Source organism: Histomonas meleagridis (genome assembly GCF_020186115.1).
Source record: "Histomonas meleagridis strain 2922-C6/04-10x chromosome Unknown contig_26, whole genome shotgun sequence".
Classification (NCBI taxonomy): Eukaryota; Parabasalia; order Tritrichomonadida; family Dientamoebidae; genus Histomonas; species Histomonas meleagridis.
The window spans coordinates 288,971-303,241 of record NW_027150837.1 but is presented as its reverse complement, the minus strand read 5'-3'; the positions used below and the strand labels follow the sequence as shown (position 1 = coordinate 303,241).

The window sequence follows — 14,271 nt, the reverse complement described above, 5'->3', positions numbered from 1 at the left end:
ATTATTCTATGTCTGTTTGTGATTCATCATCTCTTTTTGTCTCTAACATTTCTTCTTCTTCTTCCGACATCAAACCCAAAACGGTCTCCACGAATTCAGAAGAATTGATTTGAGATGGCAGTTGTTGACCGACAAGAATTTCAAAACATTTTTCAATGTCCTCCGATGACATCGGTTCACCTGACGATTGAAGTAACTTTATCAATTCTTCGGTACTCAAAAAACCGTTTTCATCAGCGCCCAAAACCTTAAACGCCTTTTCAATGTCATCTAAAGAAGGAGGCACTGCAGGTCTGTGATTCAAAAACAACCTCAGGAAAGTCTGGAAGTCAATAGTTTCAGTTTTTTCGTTAGTTTCCAAGAACTTTGAATATTGTATTTCATTTCTAATCAAATCAGCTTCGAACTGGGTTGGATAAAACCCTAAAGCGCACATTAAAGGGACTACTTCTGAAATCGGCACAACTTGTGGGATTTCATGAGCCTTATCTGTAAGTTTTCCTTGCACTCTTAATTGCGATGAATAAAAGTAGTCGACGATTTCTTGATAAAGTGGACCATCTTCACCGCCTTCAAGCATTTGTATGAACGGGTCACCATCTCTAGCAGCTAGCAATGCAGCCGCTTCAAGGTTTTCAGGGTTTGAAGTAAAAATACCGATATAATTATCGACACCACTATACACTAAAACTCTACTTTGATCTCTTGACATCAAAATATTTTCTATGTTTAAAGGATGCGCTATTAATCCCATTGATTCATTGGGGTTTCCTGTTAAAGGATATAAAACAATTCCTAATATACAAGAATCTGTTGAATATATTATTGACTTTTGTTTTGAATTATCAACAAATATCATATGTATCAAGTCACCTCCGAAAGAAGGCGCTAATGTTGTCGAGCTACATATCATTGTAGCTCCATTCCATAATCGTAACTTTCCTTCGGTATTAGCGACAATAAAGAACCATCTATTATCTTGTCGAATCCAGATAAAAGAAACAGGTTTCGCCGTCATTTCAATTTGCGTTTGCATCTTAAGTAAAACGCCATCCAAATATGTGGAATTCGCAAAATCATATTCAACAATTCTTCGATCTTTTCCAATGGTAAATAATCGATGCGGTGATTCTGTTGATCCATTACCAATGAATGAAAGTCCGGTGATTTTATCCCAATGCGCTTTATGACGCCCAACGTATTCCCATTTCTTCATTTCTTGTTGAATTGTAGTCATTTGTACATCATCATTTTCATGTGGCTGTGACATCATTGGTGTTGTTGGAGATAATTTATCTAATGATCGAAATAATGCTAATGTATTATCTTCCATTGTTATCGCCATAAATAATGAATCACTTGAATATTGAATGTTTCTAATCGGAACATTTTTTGCGATTCGTTGATGATATACATCATCGAAGTTTTCAGTAGTAACTATAAAAATTGAACCATTTGTAAAACCAATTGCTAAAAAGTCTTCGCTTGGTACATAACATAATGCAGAAATTTGCATTTTATCATAACATGCACGATTAATTGGCGTATGATTAACAATATCCCATTGTATTAATTCTCCTAAATCACTGCCAGTCGCAATACGTCCATCATTCGGATTAACTGCCATCGCTTTAACATTTCCGGTATGATTCATTAATAAAACTTTTGGTTGATCAGTGCCTAATACGGAATAAAAGACTGCATCCGTTATACGGATGACTGACGCATTTGACGTGGCGACTATAAATGGTTGGCAAACAAATTTGCTTTTATCTGTTGTATTATTTAAATGTGATGTAGTCGCAAATGAAATCGATGTAATCGGTCCTGCTTTAATATCCTCAAACCACGCAATTAAACGAAATTGAAAGTCATAAAATTTCACAAATCCATCAGATCCTCCTGTCACTATATAATTCTCATGAATTTCGAGCGTTTGAATTGATGATTTGTGAAGATTTATGATTTTGACTGGTTTATGCTCGGATTCTAATCCTTGATGCAGCGCAAAAGGATCACGGATGAGTTGAATGATAGAACCTTCAGATGTAGAAATGATAACATCGTCGTTTTCTGGAAGATATCGAGAATATGTAAGATTACCAATTGGCTTTTTAAGATCTCGTGATGTAACTGGTGGTGAATAATATGTGATATTATCATTAGACGTATTCCATTGCCAAAATATAATTGAATGTGATCCGTTGGTAATAAGTTGTGTTTCATCTCGTGGATTAAATTGCACACATTTCATCTGCTCTGGAAAGGGAATTTCAACAATAACAGCGGGTTCAGGATCAGAAGAAGCATTGGAGTTCCAATCCCAAATTGCAAAAATCTGTGGATTTGTATTGCTGCTGAGTGTAGCTAAATATTTACCTGACTGTGAAAATGCACACGCACAAACACCATTTGAATGAGGAGAAAACTTTGTGAATAATGGACATGCTGTATGTGAATCCCAGACTATTAATGCAGAATTATCGCCAGTGTCACCAGTTGCAATATAATTCTTGTCTTGTGTAACTGCAACTGCTGTTATTGTATGGCGATGACCTAAAAATAGAGTTTGTGTATTATTTTCACAATTAAATAGAACACCTGTATGTGCACATGGATAAAAGAAACAATCTCTTTGATCGTCTTTTAGATCAATTACCCCGTTTATAATCGATGTGTTTGCCCCTAAAACCCATTCTAATGATAGAGCAGATTGCTCAAGGGGGCGTGCTGACATTTGTCCGTTATTTTTGGTGTAAAAAAAGTGTAAAATAAACGTGCATTACATTGAATTATTGTTTGTTCTGCTACTTCAAAGATAATAATACATAAAAATTTATCATAAGATACAAGAATTAAAGAAGGGGAAATTTTAGAAAAAAATGTTGAGAAAAATATAACTTAATGTCTTATATAGGTTATAGTCGCATTCACTACGAGCTGATAAATGCAATGCACAAACTTAATTGATGTCTTACTAGAATTGTTGCATACACGTTGGTTTCAAATTATTTTGGAATTTTTTCTAGTAAATCAAGATTTCAATGTTCTGTTTTCAAGGACTTTCCAAATAATTCATCAACGCAGAAATTAAAATCAAAAAATATATGTATATGCATATTTGTCGAAACAGAGAAAGTTCCTATAACGACAACCATCAATGTTTTTCCAGCGGTTTGTTCATAATGAACAATTTTCGGTTTTGAAATTTGTGGTAATCTAATGTTTGATTTTTAAGTGGTTTATTTTATCAAAAAAATAAATTGACAGAAACCCTTCAAACTTTATTATCGGAATTTTCTTTTAGATATGAATAACTTGATGCCGTTTATTTGGACTTTCGATCCTTTCCATAATAATTATCATTACTTAAATATTCCAAATAATTATGTTATTTGCACAATATTCATCCTTTTTATATTTCCTGTTGACTTATCAAATAAAAGTTAATTTTTTTTTATCCACAACAGCATTAAAATGTATTTCTCTTTTTTGAGTGTAAATATTTAGAATTATTTCCCAATTTTTTGTCTTATTTACAATTAAACTATATAACAATATTACTTTTATTTAAAATTATTGCTATTTCGTTGAAGCAAAGGATGTTTTAATCAAACTATATAAACAATTTTTTAATCAAAAAATACATTCAAATTCAAATCTAAGAATGAATATATGTATACATGTTTTATTATAATATTTTTCACATACACCTTCCAAAACTTTGATTCTGTTATATCTACAATATCTAATGATTATGCTTTTAAATATGTTAAGAGTTATAGGAATTTAATTAAATATGTCATCATTAAAAGCGTCAATCAGATTTCAGAGAATGCATTTGAATCATGTTTGGATTTGTTAAAGGTTAATATTGGAGATAGTGTTAAAGAAATAGGAATCTCTGCATTTTATTCAAGTATTTCATTTCAAAATATTATTATTCCTAAATCAGTTTCATTTAAATGGATCAAATGTATTTTATGATTGCACAAATCTTCAAAGTATAAATGTATCTAAAGACAATATAAATTATTATTATGAAAATGATGGAGTTCTTTATGATAAGAATATATCACAAATCATATGTAGATCTGCAGGGAATAGCAAACCATTTCATATACTACGACTATATTGTTATTATATTCACATTTTACTTCAGCTTTTACACCAATTTCTTTACCATAATACGCACAAATGAAACGATCGTTATAAATCAAAAGATTTAATGTTTTTGAGATAACTTGATATCAAAAATAACAAAAATAAACGAAAAACTCTTCGACCCTATATAATAGTTTATGAATTTCACTCTTCGAAAATGTCTGTAGCAATGCTTTTGTTTGCGATGGAACTTTCAACATATCGATGGCAGTTTTTCAGTGGAAAACGATCATCTAGCCATTGAATTCTATATCGGATGCCTCAAAATGAGGTCTGAAATATCAGTGTCAAATTGTTCAACTGTTTCATTTGGAATTGTGAGAAAGGAGGTTGTATCGGTTATTACTTCAAAAAGTAAAAATATAAAAAATGAGCAAATCCCCAGAGCGCAAAGTAATCGTTGTAGGAGATTCGTCTGTTGGAAAGACTAGCATTGTTATGCGGTACCATAAGAATACATTCTTTCCAGATCACCAAGCTACAGTAGGCGCATCTTTTATTACCAAATCAATTGCAACAAAAAATGGTAAAATCAACATAAACATTTGGGATACAGCAGGACAAGAAAAATATAGAAGTTTAGTGCCAATGTATTCAAGAAATGCTTCAGCAGCAATTATTGTTTTTGATTTATCTAATCCTACCAGTTTTGACGGCATGAAGGTGTGGTTAGATGAGGTTAGACAGAATGTTCCTGATGATTGTGTGATTGTTATTGTTGGAAATAAATCCGACTTGCCGATGGCAATTCATAGTGATGAAGCCTTTTCTTGGGCAAGAGAGAATAACTTAGAAATGACCTTTGTTTCTGCGAAGGATGGAATTGGAATTGATGAACTATTTCAAACTGTTGCAGAATTAATTCCTTTAAAGCACTTATCGCCTGTTATCGAAACAACAGCTCCAGTTCCGAATGAAAGCAAATGTTGCTGATTTTGTTTTTTCAATAAACAGTAAATTTTATGCCAAATCAAATTAAAAGAAAATGTTAATGACAAAAGAATGAGCAAGTTTTCAGTTCTCGCAGAAGATGATGAATCCAGTAGTTATTCTAATGATGAAATGAGCATGCCAGGGCCACAATATTCTATTGAGGAACTCCTCAAATTTTATAAATTATCAACAAACATTAATTATTCTCTTCCAGATATTATAATGATATTCGAAAGAAACCCACAAATACCAGAATTAATGACTTATTCATCACTCATCGGTAAATTTAATTCAATAATTACTCAAAATCATTCACAAAAACAGCAGCAAGAAGGCTCTGCAACTTGTTCTAATGGGGCATTGCCAAACAATTTAATCACTGTTTTGGATGTGCGAACGACAACACTTTGGAATTACAAAGACCAAATGGATCATATCAATGGTCCTTATCCATCCAATGTTATGAGGAGATGGCTTGATAAAAAGATCATTGATACTTCATTGTTAATACAAAAAGCCAATTCCAATGATGGCTTTATGCCTATTTCAGTCGTATTTCCTGATATTAGCAAAGCATTTGATGAAGAAAATATAGATAATAACTCTCATGCAATTAATGATGAGCTAAAAGAGAGAAATGTTACGACTCTATATTCTTTTTCCCTATCAGATTCCTCTTTTGACTTCAATGATATTACTATTTAATAAATATATACATTGTATCTAATTTGCTGAGTTCTTTAATTATAATAATTTTAATGTTATTAAAGTTTTAAACATTGAAAAAAAAGATAAAAATTTAATATTCCAAATATAAATATAAATTGTGCTGTATAATTTCTTAAGTCCTAAATTTTATTATTAGAAGCACATATGATTTGAAGTTAAGATTCATGACTTAATTCCAGATATTAAAATGAGAAGATGAAATACTTGGAATCTATAGTGATGACTTTTTTGTCATTTCCATCATATAAAACTCTTAATCTAAACATGTTATTCAAAAATATAACATGATTTGTAGTATTAGTACCTCTTTTTACACAGCAATATTTAAAACTTATTTCAATTCCAAAATATGATTTTCTTCTTGGACATGAAATGTTATCATTTTCTTATATTAAAATATAATTATTTTTATTGATCAATGAACAGTTAATTAATTAAGGAACTCATCAAACAGGTGTTGGTCATGCTTTGCCATGCAAATTGCTTCTTTCAGCTTCAATATTTCAGCTTTTGCCTTTTCAGCAATCTCTGGGTATGTTTCTTCGAAAGTTAATCTTTGCTTAAATTTGAACGCCACCAAGTTACCGCCATTCAACTTGATGCCTATTCCATCCAAAATCTTTTTCAAGCTTTCGTTTGTTATTCCGAATATTTGAAGGAACTTTGGAAGAAGCTGAATTTTTAGTTGTTTCGAATGCGCAAACAAAACAATCATAAACGCACGCGGAGTACGTAATTCGCGTGGAAGAATTGATTCGGGAAGTTTCTCGGGTTTAATGGTCCATCTTCCTTGAACATAATACCCGTATTGTAATAATGAATCAAGAAGTTCGAATGTGTACGCTTTGAGATTAAGTTGCTTAACAACATCGTCAAAGAAAATCGTTTTGTCTTTGATCATACGAAGATAAAGTTGTTCGTTCGGCGGTCGAGAACTAATAACAGCGTCTGGAACATTTTCAAACATTTCAGGATTCATGCTTGAATGAGTATCGGTGATTCGACTATGAAACATAGTCGCTGACATTGGGGATGAAATGTCGTCGTGACTTGATGAAATGAAGCCATTTGGATTCTCAAGTTCCATCCAATCAATAGGAACACCAGGAATGGAATCAAGATTATTATTGGGTTGAAGTGATGGACGTGCTTGATGGATTTGAGTGATAGGAGTAAGATGGAGTTGATTTTCATGAAGAATTCCTACTGCATAAGGTTGATTAATAACAATTTTATGTGTTTCGATAAGATATTTGGTGGCTTCACTTGATGAAAAAATATCAGATTCTGGAAGAGCAATAAAATGATATGTATCTTTGTTAGTATCATGTGAAGCAATTTGAACACCTGGAAGTGTTGATTTTCGAGAAATTAATGGAAATTGCATAATAAAACTTTTGCTTCCCATATCAGAGCAATTGAATATAGGAATTTCTTGAACAACTGGATCATCATCATCTGTGTTTCTCTGCATTGATATTTTGGTTGGGAATTCAAACATACATAGTCAATCCAAGGGACGATAGGAAATGTATTAACGGTTTCTGGAAGCCGTTATTTTTGCTCAAAAGAGAGACCTGAAAAAATGAAGTTTCTTCACCAAACCATAATTAGATCGCAAAAAGTTCATACAAGTGTTGTATTACCAGCAAGTGGAGGTGGTTTTAGTGAAGTTCTTCTATTTTTCCGAAATTATTCACAATTATTCCAAGTTCAAAATGATAACCCAGAAAATTTAAAATTATATTCAATAGCAAAATTTCCAATCTCTCTTCCAATTAGGTGGTGTTTTTCTGTAGATGATAAATTAATTGCAATTACTTCAGAATGTCATTTACTTGTTCTCCAAGCAACGCCTCCATTCAAAAGCGAAAGAACTGGATTACTTTGGCCAGGTCTTGCTCCATCTTCAATTCCAATTTCACATTGTGTTATGAGCTTAAACAAGCAATATTTGATTTGTTCTGGTTTTACCAAAAATCTTATTGTAGTTCAATTCAATTCAGACTTTCTTCCTACAGTAACATCTATTAATTTAACAGACATACTTGTTCTTTCTGTTTCACCAACAGAAACATCAAATATATTTGCATTTCTTGTTAGTCTTCCAGATCATAGTAAATCTCTTCTTTACTTTGATGTTATTTCTCAATCCGAGATAAACCGCAAGCCAGTACCAATAGAATCCAACAAAATTATCATGATAAGTAATTCACTATTTATTATTTCAGACACAAAAATTTATTTCGAAGACAACAAAGAAATTCCATTAGAATGCCCAATTTCTCTTATCACTCCTCATCCATCAAACGAATATGCATTTATTCAATTAGTCAATGGTAAACTTTGTAGGTTTTATCCTCATAATAGTAATTTAATTGAGGAAGGAAGTAGGCCTCTTATATCATCTGTTCATTTTCTTCCTCGCGGACTTATTTTTTGTGTACCTGAAGTTGGTGATTGTTTTGTTTTTTCAGAAACTTCAGAAACTTCATTTCCCCTTTTCTCTCATGTCACAAATGCCATTTTTGATAATAATGATTTAATCTTAGCGTGTGGAACTAATGATTTATCTCGTTTGATAAGGGTTACAAACTCGTTACCATATTCTGTCGAAAATTTTGACGGCATTGAAAATTTTGAGAACAATTCAATGCTTTTTGCGGTTACCGATAAAGCTCTAATTGTATCAAATGGAAATGGTTCATTTGTTCTATTTAATGATAATGATATGAATTTATCTGAAAGTCCGACTGTTTTTGCTAATGATGTTATTCAAGTTCATCGACGAGGTATTAAGAAACTTAATTCAACAGAAGTATTTAAGATTGATGATGATATCATATCAGCGGATGCTAATGATGAATGCATTGCAATAATCACTAAGGGCATGCATGTAATTCTTCTTAATTATGACTTTGTAGTAATAACTGATCGGGAAATTATGAATGCATATAAACTTAAACTTTGTAGTGATCTTGTAGCAATTGCGACAAAGAATACTAATGGCGGCAATTCAGCCTTATCATTATATGCTTTTGATTTAATACCGCCTGATATTGAAGTCCAATTAACATCAACGATTAATGAGTTAGTGTTTTTACCAAACACAAATGAACTTTATGCGTCATTACAAAATTGTTATGTCTTAAAATGGAATATTTCAGAGCCAAATTATCCAAACACGCGCGTTATAGTTTATTCAAATAATAGTCCATCACTTATTACATCTATAGGTGATAATTTATTAATTTCTTCTGATAAAACATTTATTATTGATCGAAATTCTATTTTACAAATAAACATACCAAAAATAAATGCAATTACAGTTAATTCAGATCATTCATTTTATCTCATTGATGAAACTAATCATTTAAAGTTAATAACATTAGAAAGAATTGACATTGATTTGGTAATAAATTCGATGCCATTACCAACAACGCCACGAAAAGTCATCAAATCGAATAATGAAATATATACATTATGTAGATCACATATCAACAATAACTTTATATCATTTATTCGTAATAACAAAATCGAAGGAAATTTAGGGATTTTATCCGCGCAAATTATACATCCGAATGAAATCATTGCAGGTTTCATTCGAAATGATAATTTGGGCGTTTTGATGTTGTTGGATGAAGCACTTCATTGTGTACAATCTATCGAACTTCCTCAACTTCCATTTTCTTTAGCTCGTTATAACGATTATATTTTAGTGGGCGTAGGTAAGCGCTTACATATCCTAAAGCATACCGATGGGAAATGGTGTGCAGGTAAGGACTCGTTAGCTTCTTTCCACACTCAAATCGCTTTCATTGAAATTTGGGGAAAGTACTTTTTGATAGGAGACCGTTTACAATCGGTTTTTTGCTTTGAGCCAAAAATAAAAGATGGAATGATTGTGAGACTTGCTTTAATAGCAATTGATTGTGAGCAACGACAATTAACTTCGTTGGCAATATATAATGAGGAAATAATTGTGGTTGGGGATAAATTTGGAATGATTACATTCTTAAAATTACCTGACGATGTAATCGCTGGTACACCTTGGAATATGTCACAACCACTCGAAAGAGGTGTGTTCATGCCTACAACGTCATTAATGATAAAATTAGCTTCGTTTAACGTTAATGAAGCAGTGACATCAATCTTGAAACCTTCGCCATTAAGTCCATCTGTTTATTACGTGACTTTAATGGGCGAAGTTGGGTGTTTAACTGCTATTGAACAAGATGAGGATTTTGCAATTGTTGCAGATGCTGAAATTGCAGCAGAAAAAATTTTGGAAGCGCAGGAAAGAATGATGGTGCACCCCAAAATTAAACACGGAAAAATATGTACAGCAAGTATCGATGTGTTTGAAATGATCGAAGAAGATGAAATGAACATGTTACAGATACCGATAGAGAAGTTGAGAAGTATACTGTTTAAGATAAAGGCATTAGCAAAGTTTTAATAAAGAATAAAATATTCTAACATAATCACATCAAAAGTTAAACTGAAAGTTGTCTTTTTAATAAAAAAATGAATATATTTGTCAAAAGCGCAAGTAATGAGAGAAGTTGTAAAAAGCATTTATATGATTTGGAGACAACTTTGAGATATTATGCCAATATTTTCCTATTACAATTAATTTTGATTAAGGGATGCATATGGAGATTATGAACAGTTTACTTATTAACTGAAGTAAGCTAAAAAATAATTTTTTATAAATTACTGTTTGAACATGATCTTCAAGGAATAAAACATGCATTATTTCATCATATAGTTTTTTTGTTATTACATATACATAAATATGATTAAACAAATTTTAATAAATTTGAAATTCATACATAAAATTTTTATAATCATCTTAATATTACTCATTTGTTTTGATTTTTAATCCCATCCAGACATGAAGGTAATTCATAACATATTTGTATTTACGTATAAATATCAATAAAATATATTAACACAAATATAAATGTTTATTGATTACTATATGCAATTACATTATTCCATTTTCAAAGAATTATAAATACTCTTTACGAAGAAGAAAGCACCACTGAAAGAGAATGCTCCGCAAAGTAATGACAACATACAACTAAAAATTGCATTTGTTCCAAAGTATATAAAGAATGCATCTCCATCCTTTGGAACATAATTTGTAATACCATATAAAATCGAATATATCATAAAACATAATCCAACAGAAGAGCCACAAACAAATGATGGCCACCACCATCGATAGTCCTCTTTAGAGATCAAAAAGAACGTAACAATTATGCCAAGATCGGCCGATTGCAAAACACAAAGTATTAATCCGAGAAAAACACATGTTCCACTTATCGAAATACCATTATAACTCCACACTAATTGGAAAAAGATGGTGATGTAAATATATATTAATGAAAATACAAAAATAGGTCCAATAATCATTAGAAGATTTCGAACAATTTCAGTATTATATGGTGGAATTTGACGTGGAAGTTGATTCACTTTCTGCTTAAGTTCAAAAGGTTTGGATTTAAGGCCAACTAATGAACCTGCAAAGTATAATACAGAATCAAGTACAAAATATAAAATAACCGTCGAAACCGAAAACGATACGGAAGAAAGTTTTTTCATTCGAAGAGAAAAGACAAATAAGATAATTGCAGCAATAGCAATAGGGATGAATGAGGAGCTAAACATAGCTGATTTCCACTTACTAGTTCCAATTGTCTTAAACATCTTCATTGATAGAAATCCTCCAAAGAAGGCCGAAATAATCATGGAATTCACAAAAGCTGTTAAAATGGAGGCAAGCTGTGTGGTTGCAACCTTCATTAGAACTTGTATAATGGTTAACATTATTGATAAAAATATTTGTATTCCCCAACCAAAGAACATTGTAAGGCGTGATGGTCGATTCGGAGAACGAAACACATCGCCATGAATAAGTTTCCACTCATATCCTTCATACTCATCATATTCAATATCAATTTCAGAATTATCACTATATGATACCCAGGAAATTATTATAACTGGAATAAAAAAGGAAATAATGACGGACAGAAGTGTCAGCAAGAACATTCGGGGTGAAATTCTTTGATGTGTAAATCTTTGATTTCTAATAATATCTGTTGTTTGAATGGCATCATCAAATGTAATTGAAAATCTGTATTTGATTTCTTGATCATCTTCAAGGGCAACTGGTGTATTAGAATTTATTGTTGGCTTTGCAGAAATAACGTCAAAACCATTGATTGTTGTTTCACCAGTTAATGAAGACAAATGTATGAGAAAAGCAAGGTCAGAGTTAACGTAGTGCTTTTTGTCTTGAATATATCCAATGCTAATTCCTGGAATCAATTGATTTTGAGTTGATTTTGATGAACAAGAAATGTTATCAAAAATAAAATTAAAGTAATACTCATCATCAATCAATTTTGTTAAATAAGCTTTTTGATTTTCATCATATTTTTTAGTGCAAATTAAGGTATATGGTTTCTTCTCACCTAAAATAAATTTATATGGAGTTGTTTGAATTTTCTCACCAGTAATAACCTCCCCAATTGTTTTCTTTGTTGCTTGAATTTCTTGTGGCATACAAAAAACATCATTATAGGAATAATCATAAGGAATTGGTCGATGATAACTTCTTAATGAACCAACACTTATTGTTTGCTCCAAACCAATAGCATAATTCTGTTGTAAAATTTCGAACGAATTAATGAAAAAAATTAAAAACATCTTAGTTGGTGATTTCCTTTTTTTAACAAACTTTGTTTGGTTTCGTTGTGGCGAAATTCAAAAAAATAACCAATTTACTCTCAATTTCAGCTGTTATTTAATTTTTATATTGAATAAGAAAAACTGTACGTTAAGGGAATAATTAGATGTCGAAAATATGCGAAAAGGTCAATGAACTCTTGGAAACACTTGCAAATGAAATGAAAACTTTTGATTTGTCACAAAAATTGAACTTCGAATGGCTTCAAACAATTAATGCTCAACTTGATAATTTCTGTCCACCAAAATCATCAGATAAAGAATATGAACCTAGTACCCTTAAACAGGACACGGATCAGGACAATAAACAAAGGAGGTCATCTCTCGGAGGAATTAATGAAAATCAAAAAAGAAGATCATCTTCTCAAAATAGTATTCGGAAAAGCTTATCTAATCCATCACTCAGATCTAACCTCGACTCTGATGGTGATAATTTCAAATTTGTAGATGATTGTTGTTTACTTGAAACTTATTCATGTTATGGAAGTAATACAGAAGAAACCGAAACAGAAGAAAGCAAACTTACCTTGGATCCCAGTGATCAGATGAGTGAACTCTCGAAGTCAGCAAGCTCCTTTAGAGAAAAATGGCAAGAAATGCTCCAAAATAAGAAAGATTCAGACAAAATACCAGAACCTGCTGGACCTATATTTGCGTTTGAAAGAGAAGAACCTATTCCAGAGTCGTACCAAATGTCAGATGACGATGATGAACCACAAGATGACGACGAAATATATGAAGATAACCCAATCGAAATTCATGGAAAAATGATTCCTCGATGGGCACGCGGAAAACACTTAAGACACTTACTCAAGTTGCAACAGAAGATTAATCCAGACACAATTTTCCAAGGATTCACAGCTGACTGTTCATTACAGGAAATATTTAACGAGCAAAAACCGAGATGGGAACAACGTAATGACAGCGGGTGGTGGGAGTATGACCAAGGAATAGAGCCAGGAGATTCTCGGATTGTTGAAAAAGTGATTTAATGAATAAAGAAACGCATTTCATATTTCATATCAAATGTCTTTAAAAGTGGCAAAAATCATGGCAATTCAATGGGAAGATGTTCCAGATTCTGAAGTTCGAGCAGAGGTTGAAGCTGTTCTTGAAAGCCAAGGAGAAACAAAAAGAATAAGGACATATTTAAACCAATCTCCAGAAGTTCAAGAATGGAAAGAACAAATTAATCAAATGTGTAGTCAGTTAATCACAGAAATTGGAATTGAAAATGTAACGCCAGACATTCTTTATCAAAAAATTTCTTCTAAAGTACGTGATACATTTCCAGAAAATATAGCAAATGAAGTTAAATCAAAATTATCCAATTTCCTTAAAACCCAATTCGAAGATAATATATAACTAATACGCCCAGTTTATAGATATTTTTCAATAAAAAATTATTATATGTATGAAATAAAAATTATGTTTTTAATTATATGTTATTTTATTAAAACACATTTCTAATGAGTTAGCGATGTTAAGTGATAGTAACATTTTTGAACTATTCGAAGATCATCAATTTGACAAAATTCAAGATTCAACTAATTATATACTACAAAATTCATTTTCAATTTTTTTTGTATTACTTGTGAATTCTTAAACCATTTATCTTAAGTTTATCAAGTGAATTTAAGGAGTTTTAAATCAAAACTCAAAAAATCATTATATCTTGATCTAAATTTG

General features: G+C 31.5%; 6 protein-coding genes across 6 annotated transcripts; 4 read left to right on the top strand and 2 right to left on the bottom strand.

Annotated features, from left to right (window-relative positions):
- Window position 1: 1 nt before the first annotated feature.
- Window positions 2-2,737, bottom strand: GO595_004306 (wd repeat-containing protein 66-like protein; the record flags this gene model as incomplete). The annotated part of the gene is made up of 1 exon (XM_067917424.1): window positions 2-2,737. The coding sequence occupies one exon, from the start codon at window positions 2,735-2,737 to the stop codon at window positions 2-4; it is 2,736 nt and encodes a 911-aa protein (XP_067775430.1).
- A 1,796-nt stretch (window positions 2,738-4,533) lies between these two features.
- GO595_004305 (ras-related protein Rab-5C) lies at window positions 4,534-5,097 on the top strand (the record flags this gene model as incomplete). The annotated part of the gene is made up of 1 exon (XM_067917422.1): window positions 4,534-5,097. The coding sequence occupies one exon, from the start codon at window positions 4,534-4,536 to the stop codon at window positions 5,095-5,097; it is 564 nt and encodes a 187-aa protein (XP_067775429.1).
- Window positions 5,098-6,256: 1,159 nt separating this feature from the next.
- On the bottom strand, window positions 6,257-7,327 carry GO595_004304 (DNA-directed RNA polymerase III subunit RPC5-like protein; the record flags this gene model as incomplete). The annotated part of the gene is made up of 1 exon (XM_067917421.1): window positions 6,257-7,327. The coding sequence occupies one exon, from the start codon at window positions 7,325-7,327 to the stop codon at window positions 6,257-6,259; it is 1,071 nt and encodes a 356-aa protein (XP_067775428.1).
- Window positions 7,328-7,411: 84 nt separating this feature from the next.
- On the top strand, window positions 7,412-10,285 carry GO595_004303 (Splicing factor 3B subunit 3; the record flags this gene model as incomplete). The annotated part of the gene is made up of 1 exon (XM_067917420.1): window positions 7,412-10,285. One exon carries the CDS (start codon window positions 7,412-7,414, stop codon window positions 10,283-10,285), a length of 2,874 nt encoding a protein of 957 aa, XP_067775427.1.
- A 2,458-nt stretch (window positions 10,286-12,743) lies between these two features.
- GO595_004302 (DNA binding / methyl-CpG binding protein) lies at window positions 12,744-13,574 on the top strand (the record flags this gene model as incomplete). Its single annotated transcript, XM_067917419.1, has 1 exon — window positions 12,744-13,574. The coding sequence occupies one exon, from the start codon at window positions 12,744-12,746 to the stop codon at window positions 13,572-13,574; it is 831 nt and encodes a 276-aa protein (XP_067775426.1).
- Window positions 13,575-13,608: 34 nt separating this feature from the next.
- On the top strand, window positions 13,609-13,947 carry GO595_004301 (transcription and mRNA export factor ENY2; the record flags this gene model as incomplete). Its single annotated transcript, XM_067917418.1, has 1 exon — window positions 13,609-13,947. One exon carries the CDS (start codon window positions 13,609-13,611, stop codon window positions 13,945-13,947), a length of 339 nt encoding a protein of 112 aa, XP_067775425.1.
- Window positions 13,948-14,271: the final 324 nt, after the last annotated feature.